Source organism: Petromyzon marinus, chromosome 34 (genome assembly GCF_048934315.1).
Source record: "Petromyzon marinus isolate PM22_M1 ecotype Great Lakes invasive population chromosome 34, UKy_Petmar_22M1.pri1.0, whole genome shotgun sequence".
Taxonomy (NCBI): Eukaryota; Metazoa; Chordata; class Hyperoartia; order Petromyzontiformes; family Petromyzontidae; genus Petromyzon; species Petromyzon marinus.
In genome coordinates this window covers 11,170,553-11,183,080 of record NC_133700.1, presented here as the reverse complement: position 1 = coordinate 11,183,080, position 12,528 = coordinate 11,170,553, and the positions used below count along the sequence as shown (strand labels likewise).

The following is a 12,528-nucleotide window of genomic DNA, read 5'->3' as shown; positions in this document are numbered from 1 at the left end:
CACAAATGATACCGCAATGAAGTGGCTTATCACGTGGACATTTATAGCAGCCAAACAATCTAAACGCGTGTTTCTAAATGTGGTGCAACTGCACCGGGGCCCACGGGATGGCGGGGTCCAGGTAGCCGGGCTACTGAGAGTGGAGGGAATTGGACATGGAACAGGGGGCCTTGGTTTATTCCTTGCATGAGGCACATTGGTTCTCTGCTCTCTGCCACTGGCCGTTAGAACTCCCATTGGAGCAGTGGTTCTCGACCTGGGGTGCACGCACCGATCAGGGGTGCGAGATGCCCTTTGTGGGGGTTGCGAGACATGCTACATTTCTTTAGAAGGTAAATCAACAACAACGCAAATTAAGCATGGGTACGTAAAGTACAACTACTTCGTTTCATCAAATCTATGTATTTATTAACATTATACATTTTTTTAATGATTGAGAACCAAAGGTGTGTGGGGGGGGGGGGGGTGCAGGCTGCAGTAAAGGTTAAGAACCACCGCATTAGAGGGGCTCAACAATGCTGGCTCGCGGGGTTGGTTCGCAACGGCCGTGGTGGAGACCACCAAGTTGGCACAGCCAGGAAGCCTGCAGTTGAGGTTGGGCAGTGATCCACGTGTGGTTGAAGTAGGATATCAAGTGTCAGCGAGTGCGATGGTCTCAGCCAAGTCTCCGATTACTGCATTTTAAATTTCACATATATTTCATTTCTCCCACATCTTGAGTAAAACAGGCATGCAACACTGCCATACAACGTGGCATATCTGACTCGCTGGACACCGAGGGGAACATCCTACCCCCCCCCCCCCAAAGTGACCCCAGAACATCATATTTGATTGATATATTATATGTCCCTTTAGGAAAAACATTGAATGATATTTATTTATTTATTAACGTAGGGTCCTATTTAAAGAACTGGAATGCTCCTCCCTTCTGAGACGGCAGAGTTTCTAGATCCATCTCCGCATCCTGCTGGGTAAAATCAGACCTTGCAATTGGCGACAGAGTCAGTTCTGTGCTGTCATGCTCGAGCCCATTCTAGGACACACGCACTATGATGATGCTAATCTGCTGACTGAAGCAATTCGATTTCTGTGACACTGCGCAGGCAGCGGTGCACAAATCACAGAAGGCTCAACACGTCACCAATAACACTGCCGCAATTCCATGTTTTTCCTTCAGGGCAGTGTTATCGATTGATGGGGCCATAACACCGCGTAACACCGCACGCGTTTACGATTGGTGATCATCATTGCCAGCTCGCGTCACGGTATATCCACGAAGGGCTCCACATGCCACCACCACCATCCCGTGAGGTCGTGTCGTGCTACGATCCGCCTCGATGCTGCGTGTCCACCGGGCTTGTCGCCCACGGTCCCACCTCGTGATGCCATCCTTCCCGAGTCCACGTACTTCCCTTAACGGCCAATGTGATGCCTCTTGTTTCCTCCTGGTTACCTGATCCCTGTGTTCTTCTTCCTCTCAGTGTGTGTGTGTGTATGTTGAACTTCTCTCGCACCATAGGGAGCCAACCGTGCTAATCAGAGGTGCGGGGAAGGATAACAAACTAAAAAAGTAATTCCAGGCATGCACCTCTCTGCTTCTGTGCTCGCTTATCAGATTTTTTTCCCCATGTACTTTATTGGTATCCATGTTTAGGCTGAAAATATAAACTCTCCTACATATATATTTGGGGTTTGTGTGTTTGTGTTGTATGGCATGCCTTACGATTCGCTCCATGTGATGTAAACTGAAATTGACACGTGGTATAATCTGTAAACACATCCCAGTGCTTTACGTCACAATTGTGAAGACCTACGCAGAGCGTGTCCACTTTGACATTTCCTGGAGTTCTCAGGACATTTAGCTGCATTTCCAGCCAGGCTTCTGTAGCTGCACGGCGCGGAGACGCAAAACGAGAGGGCAAAAGCCACGTCCGGCCGTGTCCGTGCAGCGCTCGCTGAGCTGCATTGGCGACCGGTTGCCGAACGAATAAATCGATGAGGCCGCACTCATCACACACACAAAGTGCTCGCCACAAATGAACCACGATACCTCGCTGATCTCATCAAGGAGCATAAACCATCATCGCGCAAACTGCGGTCATCCTCGCAGCAGCGGCTTTTGGATAGCCATCGAACAAAGACGGTGGTCACCGCACCGCGCGCTTTACCAGATGCGCTTCCGCGGCCGTCTGGAACGCTCTTCCTTCCGATATCAGGAAGCTACTGGAGCCGTGCACTTTTAGAATCTAGATTAAAAACTAATTTCTTTAGTTGTGAATTTTGTGTTTAGTTTGTTGTCCTTCCCCTGGACCACCGATTAGAGTGGTTGGCTACGTACGCTGTGAAAGGCGTTCAACGTACGTCAGTTCACGGAGACGCCGTGAGCACGCTGGAGGTCGAGGGCGCGCCGCTCGCCTGAAAGCAGCACCCCCCCCCCCCCACCAAAAGTGGCACCCCCCCAAAAGTGCACGCGTGTATTTTTAATCGGCGCTCCTACGGGTTTACGGTTGCGCTGAATTGCGTGGCAGGTCACCAAAGCGGCGTCGCGGTGGGGGGTTGGTGGGGGGGGCGGTGGAATATTCCAGATCGCTTCACGGTGACCGTCGCCGAGAACGTGGGCGGCACGGCTACGCCGACGTGGATCCACATGCCTCGAGTCGGTGTCACATCCAGCAGTAGGGGTACCGTGAGATACTCTCAAACACTCGCAAAGATGCACCCACACCTTCCCCCCCCCCCCTCCCCGACGTAGAGGTTGGGGAAATTGCTGCTGTGTTAGTGAGCGTCTATTATGGCCCGGAAGGACTTATGAAGGGGGGGGGGGGGTGGGGGGCGGTTGGGTCAGCGCTGCACACGCCTGGCCAACTTTAACGCTCCAGCGATGAGTCAAGGGCCCTTAAGCAACTGGTTTGGTGAAACTAAAAGAAGGAATTTTATAACCAGAAAGGCAAAAAGAAAACAACAACGGAGATTCAATCGCAATCGGAGCCACTTGTTTTGGATCACAACCCTTTAAAACGGTCCCCTGTGCTCCACCGCGCGCGCAGAAACTATAAAAACGCCACCGCGAATTTGAAAACTTTGTCCAAAAATGGTCCACCTCTTTCCATAAATGTCACGTTATTCCCCCCACTAACAGCTGTGCCACGAGCAACAAAATTCCAGCCATGCAGATAGAGACATTTTCTTTTTACGCTCGGCACATAAATAAGAGCCCTTCTTTTCCATTTGTCTGTCTGTGTGTGCGAGCGGGCTACCACCACCCGCCCGCCCGCCCGCCCATCGCAAAGTGAGAGGGCGAATGCGCCAGCGTCAATGAAATGCTCCCACTGCAAAGGCCAAAATTTTAAAGGTGAAAGGTTAAGTTATGCGTGTGTGCATGTGCGTGACCAATGACTGTGAAGGTGGTGGTGTAGCGGTTATGTATGTTGAACTTCTTTCGAAACTGTACATAGCCAACCGTGTTCATCGGAGGTTAACGCCCTGTGCTGTGAACCCACGTGACTTTAATTCCCGCTCACGACCAACATAAGCGGCCAAAATCTAAAACAAGACTTGTTGCAGTGGGGAGACTCATGCGGTTGGGTATGGTGCTGGCCACTCTCGCCTCTCATGTATCATGTCGGCCTCCATTGGTGCTCGCACTTTCCCCAACAGCCTGATGAGGCTAGGACTCCTTGTTTATGTCAGACAGAGATGGCTCTTTTTTTTCCCGACCCAGCACGGCATCTCCTCGGCATGGTCTGAGTGGGACCCACAAAACTGAAATCCCACAGGGGGAGACAATGCCGTCTGCTCTGTGGTGTATTCATAGCCTTCTTCACGTGTGAGTTAATTCTGGATGAGAACTTCGTGTTGTTCCAGGCGCGGCGGCGGTGGTGGTGCACGCCTGGTAAGCGGTGGCCGTCTTAGACGCAGCGTTCCGTGGCTGGGCGCAGAGACCGAGCCATCGTGTGTGCCACGCACGCACCGTGGCGCGCCCAGATAAACATTTCTGGAAATAAGCTGCGTCCATTCTCAGGAATACAAGGTGGATGGTAAAGGTGTTGCAGCTCTGTTTATGACTCGCTCGTGACACTGCTGGCCAGAAGGGCCTCCAATCGAGGGAGCCCAAGGGAGATCCACCACAGAGAGTATTTGATCTACTCTTCCACGTTGGCCAAACATCTTGGAAAGGATCGGTACTAGGTCAGAAGTAAGCTTTAATGCACTTTCCAAACTCTGTTTTTATTTCAGATGTAAGGCACTCGCCGCCGAATACCGATCGAGCATGCGTGCATGCATCGCATTCGAGAGTAATTCGCACATTTTGATGTGACAATAAGGGGGAACCAATCTCCTTCTGCCTCCACCCTGGGGACACCTCTGCACACATGCAGCACAAGTAAATAAGCAGTACAGAAAGTATCTCTCTAGCCTGTGTGCACTCCTGTACCTGTTTGCAACGATAATTAACGATGCTGATGATGTCCGTTCATTTACCCTTTTGCAAGCAGGCTCCGTCATGGAGACGTTTGACCACTTACAAACGCGCCGTGCATACGAGAGGCAACAAGAATAAAAGCTCTGCAACGGACGCATCTAAGAATGCATTGCTGTGCTGCCGTCTCTTGAAGACTTGGCAGTCCCACGACATCTGGCCGCAGTATCCCCACGCAGTCTACCAGCCAGCTTGTCACCAGGCCTAAACCTGCTTGGCTTTTAGGATCTGTCGACTTGGTGAATACAGTTGCGCTTTGGTCGCAGGTCAAAATTAATTGGAAGGGGGGTGGGAGGAGGGAGGGGGGGACAACGGAACCATTGCAAGCAAAGACCCTCGTGAAAAAGAAAATGTTTACGACCTTTTGCGGGAAATGACTAAAAAAAAAAAGTTTAAATATTAACAGCGTTAAATTATCAAGGTCCATAGTTGGCTCAACCGCGAAAAAAACCCCAACATTGCATCGCCTGATAACGTAAACCAGCGTCTCCAGGCCGGCGTCTCGCGACATGCAGTCGCAGACGACTGCTGCGGTCTGCGCCGAGTCACTTGAGAAGCGCGTGTGGGGGGATTGTGGAGTTTGGGTTTGGCGATCGCGTGGCTCGAGCGGGGGACTTAAAAATAAAAAAAGTTAATTCCACGCGTCCCAGTCGCCAAACAACACCGCGTGCAGAGGAGGCGGCGTGCTAAGGGTTGGCGCTGCACAATCCGTTTGTGACTTTGTTTTTGTGCTTGTATGACAACCTTAAAGTATAATTAGTCTGTCCAACTGGGTCAGTAGCCTATGGCCAGGGATTCATTTCTCACCAAATATTTTCTGGGTTGCTGGTAGACCGGGAGGTGGCAACACGAGTGACGGGCAGCCCCGCTTAGCGAGAGAGGTGTACTGGATAACCGAGGTGTACTGCATGATAGATGTGTACTGCATGATAGATGTGTACTGGATGACCGAGGTGGACTGGATGACCGAGGTGTACTGGAGTTGCGCTATGCCAGGTTTGGTAATATTGTCCCGGAGCTCGGTGCTGGATAGGTCCGTTTGAAATGAAAACCCGCCCTATGAATGATTTAATCAGATATCAGAAGCTGAGTAGGGGTTGAACCTGGTTTAGTAATTTGATGTGAGACTAGGTGTTGTAGGCTTGGGCCGTGAGGTGGTTGGGAGATGACAATTCAGCACTGGACTCTTGAATCCATCTGTGCGGAGATTTTGAGTAATATCCCATCGTACGTAGATTTTTTTCTCTGGGTGCTCCAGTGTCCACATACGCATGAACGAATTGTCCAAAAATCCCTACGCAGAAAGCTCCAGAAAAAAAGTCTCTGAGAGTCAAAGTGAGATTGTCCTGGCTAACTAGAGGACGTTATTACTCTTCTTGTTATGTTGTGCTGGTAGAGGAGCTACGTGGTCACTTGCATTTCCTTCCCACCACTGACACTCGCTCATCAATGGTCGAAAAAATATTTTCCAAAACGAGACACATTTGTTTACCGAGGATGAACAGCAGCGCCGCCACTAATTTCTGTTAGCTGTGTCGCTCTGCAATAGGGGCGGAAACGTGAGAAGCAGGCAGCTGCTCGTAATGCGTTCCCCACTGGGGATTCAAACCGCACAGACGGAACAAGTTCAATAAACGGAGGCCCCCTGTCCCATGCTTGTGTTACTTGATGCCATATCTGGGGTGCAGTGTCCCAGTTCCAACATCACTGTAGCTGATAGAATAAAATTAAAGCAGTCCGGTTGAACGATGATACCATCACTCGCTCTTCGGGAATCAGTTACCTCCTTATCACTCTTCTACCACGACTACCATGGCTGCCGTTCTCATGAACTTCACTCCTCGATCCTCCACCCGGGTTGCGTACTCATTTTAACCAGACTGATTATTTTGTCTCATGCACGCTGTGTCACACTGGACATCTGTGAAAAGAAGCCTCACACCTCATGGGATTCATCGAGTCGAAATAAAGAGAGAGACATTCTGTGTGCATCCACCACCCTGCAGGTCACCACACTTTTCTTTCTGCTTCTTTCCTCGCACTGCTCCACTTTAACCCCCCCCCCCCCCCCACATCACCATCATTTGTTTGCTGATAACTTTGCTCAACTTAATAAGCGTATTTACTCTCATCTGTTCCATCTTCAATAGTGCTGTTTTTAGCTGGCCACGTGACATTTCGGGCCTTTGGGCCCTGTGCTTGGCACAGTGGCAGCAGACCAGGAAACGTCTCAAAAGAGGCGGCGGAGCAGTCCTGAAATTGGAAGCTCTTCAGATAGGGCCTCGAATTAGCAACAATAATGAAACAAACATGCAATGTATTGTCTTTGGTAAATATCAACAAAGTAACAATGTTCTGGGTCTCAAGGAAGGTGGAGGGGTGGGGGAGAGCGTGGGAGGTGGCAATGCTCTGCCACTTGCTCGGCATCCGTGGTCATGAAATTTAAAACGCGCAAAGGCCACTGAGCTGGTTGGGCGAGGTGCTGCGTACCTGTGATGATGCAGTAGTTGGGAGACTCGGTGACGGCTCCGAAGAACTGGATGATGTTCCGGTGGCTGAGGACGCTCAAGATCTCTGCCTGGAGGGAGACACGTCACGTGTGGTCACCGATCATGTGAAGAACCTTCAGGCCGGCCTGCGTTAGAGGCAGTTTGCGTGTGTACGTTACGGCTCGTTAATCCACTGCTGGATGAAGGTATCCCCAGGCTGTGGATCGTGGGGGTTGTTGTGACCATACTTCACCACGCTGGGCAGTGCAGGTTCATGGATGGGGGGGGGGGGGTAGCATCTCTTGCTGTTCAGATGTCACTCGCGACTGTTGTTAGAAATGGCCAGGAATTGAACTCAGATCGCAGAGTTCGAAGTGCAATCGGCTAGCTTTCGTGGCACCTTTTCCCACGTGAATATAAACACAAAAATACCAAATTTAGCCTTAACAGACTGTTGGGGCAAAATGCTGTTAGCGAGCACCCAATAAGGCAGGCAAAGCAGATGAGGGGGTGGGTGGCCAGCACCTCGCCTGGCTGCCTTTGTCTCCACAGTGGCAATGTCTACACATCGCACCATATACTCATTTGAGGCTGAGCCGACCTAGGGGAGGCCCAGGACTGGTTGAAATAATTGTTAATGGTGTTGGCCATGAGCGGGAATCCAACTCTGGTCTTCGGGTTCGTAGTGCAGTGCGCTAACCCCCACACTATCGCTCCCCAAAATCTATATACACATTGATAACACACAAGAACAAATGTACGTGTATGTGCATACACACAGAGGGATTCCTTAGGTTTTCCACCTTTGAAAATAAAAGCCTATGTGCCAAATTGTTTATTAAACGCCTGGTTGCAGTGATATCCATTGGAAGTCCACAGCCTGTGGTCGAAATTCCACATTCCAATGACGGGTCCCAGGTTATTCACCAATTAGAGCAGCTGTTGCTGACACCAGAGGATGATAATGCTGATGATGGTGATGATTTTGAATCCCTGACTCCACTCTTTGTACACTGGGCTACATCCACATTTAAAATTGGCCTACGAATTTAACAAAAAAAATTCTCGTTCCCATCGGATTATAAACAAACATTACAGGAATCCATGGGAACTTTGAAAGTGTATATGAGGCCCAGTAGGATTTGCCATTGGACTCACACACAACCCTATTTTTAATGGGACCTCTGCAATGCCTTTTTTATGCTGAGAATTCTCCTTGGCCTAAACCTAGTAGCAAGAGCGAGCTTTGCTCAGAATCATAATCAGAATATTAATTTATACCGGAGGAAGGCGATAAGCTAAAAAGCTCTTTTTCACGGATTTCCAGGATGTTACGTGTTCGCACGCCTGCGAATCGGCACAGGGAACCACGTGCACCGCTTTGGCGAGCGGAATTTGGCCTACAGTCGTAATTATTTAGGAGAGTGTGGGACTGGCTTAAAAAAAAAAGAACCGGTGGGAAAAAAAGGCATGCCTTTTATGGGAAAAGCTGTTTGATTTTGAAGGAGCAAATCAGGTATTTTAATTATAAACATGTGTACTCCTAGCCCACCGCTCATCGCCCTCTTGGAGCGAAGTTTTTTTTTATTTAATTATAAACTGACGTTTATGGAAAATGGCCAAAATGTGTGTGCAGGGCCCTGGCGTACGATCGCAGGCTGTTGTTGATGCATGACCTTCCAGTGTCCTTCACGTCCACGTATTTGCAATGGGTGACTTTTTTTGTAATTACAATTTCTACTTTACCAGGTAAGGCCCACTGAGCTATGCAGCTCTTTTTTTCAGAAGCCACCTGGCCACAAATGATAGCTCAACGAAAGTGGCTTATCACGTGGAAATGTATAGCAGCCAAATACTCTGAATGCACATTTCTAAATGTGGAGGGAAAAACTGGAGGACCCGGTGAAAAATCCACGCAACCACGGGGAGAGAGCCATGCAAACTCCAAATGTACATGCATCAGGGTCGGGATGCAACCCGTGACCTCCTGTATACCAGGCGAGGTAGCTAACATCTCGCCATTGTAATGCTTTATCATGCATCCGCACGGCGGCGCTGGAATTGTTAGCTCCTCATCTGAGCAATCTGACTCGAAGCAAATTTGATTTTTCACATGGCCGGAAAATAACCCCCCATGAAAATCTGATAATGAAAGTGTAGTTAGATAAAAAAAATGTTTCCCCAACATCCATTTCACCACGTGAAATGAAATAACATTCATGTTCAACAGCTAAAGGGTCTTCTGGATCGAATGTTTTACAGCAGCATTTTTTTAAGCAGGCAAACCGAAGGCTGATTTGTGACTTTTTGAATCCCATCAGCAGTTTCAGGCATGCTGCCGATCGCCGGATGCAAGAGGCCAGGGCTCGCCACGAATATCGCGCAGCCCATTGAGGCGACGTGAGTTGAAGTCCCGGCCATGGCTAGCATCAGTGACGTGCTTTATATCTGAACCTTCTCCTTCAGTCAGCCTGCGCATCAGTTCAGAAATCTGTATTGACTAGCGTGGTGAAATTCGGTCATAACGAACACGGTGTAGAGAGGCCTTCATCCAGCAGTGGATTGACAAAGGGCTGACATGATGTAATTCATTGGCAATGTGGAACACCTGGGTCATTGGAGCAGATATACAGAGGGGTAATTTATCTGGTCACCTCTTTATAAATGCTCCTTTTGTGATTCAACTTTGATGAAAGAACCACAACACTGATTTTTGTTTGTTTGTTCATAACATTGATATCAAAATAATTCTACAGAAATTTGAAGAAACTGAATATTCAGTTTGAATATTCACACATTTCACAATGTGAAACGTGTAGGGCGTTAATACGACCCGAGTGCAGTTTCGATGAACTCTTTTAATCACGCTTGGATAATGAACCTTGCATATAAACTTGAACATGCCATGAAATGTCATGATTTCAATTCCCTATGGACTCCATATGCCCCCCTTATGTCCCTCTGTCAGCCAGAATTTGCTAAATCTATTCCTAGCTCGCAACTCATCACATCAGAGGAATGGGGAGAACGTTAAGAGAGTTCGAGGTCATAAGTCATACATAGGTCATCATCAACACCAATCGGTCCCTGGTTCCGTCTGGTTAGCGGTGAGTTTTGACTCGAGTCTCTGCGATCAAAATTACTCAAGTGGTGTGACTGACTAACGGACAGACAAAATAACGTTCATCATCACGTCGTTTTAAATTGTGTGACACGATGTGTACCTTCGCGACTAAACAACAGTGCCGACTCCGTCGATTGCCCACTGCCATCTCTTGCAAAACTAAGGTTTTGAGAGAGCATGCATGTGCCTGGACAGAATAACGATTTCTAAGCATGTACTCAGCAGTATGGAAGCTAATGGGGCAGCTGTCAGGGAAAATCTTTAACACGTTTGCAAAGTCATTTGTTGTTGTTGTTGCTGCTCTGGCTTGTCTCAAATTTTGTGTAACCCTTTGATCACTTTCACCGACTTTCAAGAGGAGGGTACGCCTCTGATAGCCACCCAAGCGGTTATTCAAGGCTTGTACATAATGGATCATCGCATATGTCCATCCACGTGAGGTGTTTGACAACCTTTCCGTCACGTTACAGATGGGACAGATCCATAGCCGTCAACCCATAAGGTTTACCCCGTATTCTTGTACAGGGAAATTGAGTTTTCAGGTCCATACGGCGTACAGCCGTTTCAATTACGGGCAAAAAAATGTTTCTTGCCGTTGCTTTTCACACCTGATGATGACAGTTTGTGTTATGGTCGAAACGTCGTGAGAATTTTTTTATTGTTATATATATTTTATTATTTTATTGTTTCCCTTTAACGTGACTTTACCGAAAGAGCTAAGAATATGAATTGCTGCAGTCACGAAAGCTTTAAATAAAAAAAATGTTTGTTTAGTAACATAACTTTTGTCAATTTGTTTGTGTTTCTCCCTTGTGATGGGACTCTGTATAGGATGAACGTTTAGATTTATAAGGGTGACCAACAAGGTCTGAATTGGTCTGTACTAAGGTAAGGGGTTGACAGCTAAACGAGATAAAACGCGCGCACGACGTTACTAGCACGGCGTGTGCGGTAATGCACACGTACACATATATACACGCGTGTGTGTGTGTGCTCGTGTAAACTCACCTCTCGGTCAAACTTGAGAAGTTTCTTGACGGCCACTTCTTTGTCCTGGGGTACCCAGATGGCTCGGTACACCGTGCCATAGCTACCGCCGCCACACAGTTCTCCGATCTCAAGGTCCGAGAAGGGAATTCGAATCAGGGACGCGTTCGTGGACATCTTGGCATCCCTCCGCGTGACGACTGAGAAGACGCGGCCGTTCGGTCCACAACCTCCGAGCTCCGGGCGTTGTGTCGATGCCAACGCAGGCTTTGGTACGATCCAAATAGTTGAACCGGAGGCGTGGGGGTGGGGGGGGTTGGTGGCTCACGAGGTGATGGAACCAGAACGTCAAGACACGCGAGAGTCCTTTTTTTTGGAGTCGTAAGAATAATGATAGAAAAAAATTGTAGTGATCTTGATGTTTGATCGATACAACTGCACTAACGTCGAGGAGGATTATATTTATAAACCTATATATCTCGTTATTTCTGGATGGGGGGGGAAAAAACCCCGTGAACAATCTCCAAGCTCCCTTTTTAATGCGAGCTCCTCCTCCGTGTCGTGCCGTGGGTGCGGTGGTGCCTCGCGCTCGTGCTAGAGCCGGTGGAGCGGTGAGCCCGCGGGTCTGGTGAGGAGGAGGAGGTGAGGAGGAGGTGGTGGGGGTGGAATCCTCACGGTGGCGTTGGGACCGCGGGCTGTGCGCCGCGCGTCTCTGGGATGGCTGTTGCTCTCGGCTCGCTGCTTCCCTGCGCTCGATGCTGCTGCTGCTGCTGCTTCTGCTGCTGCCTCTCCACTGATTTCCTCGCGCTCCGCGGCTCCCGGTTTGTGGAGCCTGCACGCGAGAATTCGTGACGCTCGCCACCGCGGTGCCACAGATTTGGAACCCGACTTATGCAAGCGCAGAGACACCGACCCACCCCCTCGCGTTACACCCACCCACTCGCCCCTACCGTTACACCCACCCACCCACCCCTACCGTTACACCCACCCACCCACCCCTACCGTTACACCCACCCACCCCTACCGTTACACCCACCCACTCGCCCCTACCGTTACACCCACCCACCCCTACCGTTACACCCACCCACCCCCTCGCGTTACACCCACCCACCCACCCACCCCTACCGTTACACCCACCCACCCCTACCGTTACACCCACCCACCCCCTCGCGTTACACCCACCCACCCACCCCTACCGTTACACCCACCCACCCACCCCTACCGTTACACCCACCCACCCACCCCTACCGTTACACCCACCCACCCACCCCCTCGCGTTATACCCACCCACCCACCCCTACCGTTACACCCACCCACCCACCCCTACCGTTACACCCACCCACCCACCACTACCGTTACACCCACCCACCCCTACCGTTACACCCACCCACCCACCCACCCCTACCGTTACACCCACCCACCCACCCCCTCGCGTTATACCCACCCAC

The 12,528-nt window shown here is 49.7% G+C and overlaps 1 protein-coding gene across 1 annotated transcript in view; it reads right to left on the bottom strand.

Moving 5' to 3' along the window:
- MAP3K20 (mitogen-activated protein kinase kinase kinase 20) overlaps positions 1-11,976 on the bottom strand; it is a 39,418-nt gene extending 27,442 nt beyond the window's left edge. The window contains exons 1-2 of the mRNA XM_032965695.2: positions 11,102-11,976; positions 6,971-7,058 (exon numbers count right to left, since the gene is read on the bottom strand). Of these exons, the coding sequence (XP_032821586.1) occupies positions 6,971-7,058; positions 11,102-11,257 (244 nt within the window). The 5' untranslated portion in view covers positions 11,258-11,976. The remainder of the gene's footprint in view (positions 1-6,970; positions 7,059-11,101) is intronic.
- Between the last annotated feature and the right edge of the window lie 552 nt (positions 11,977-12,528).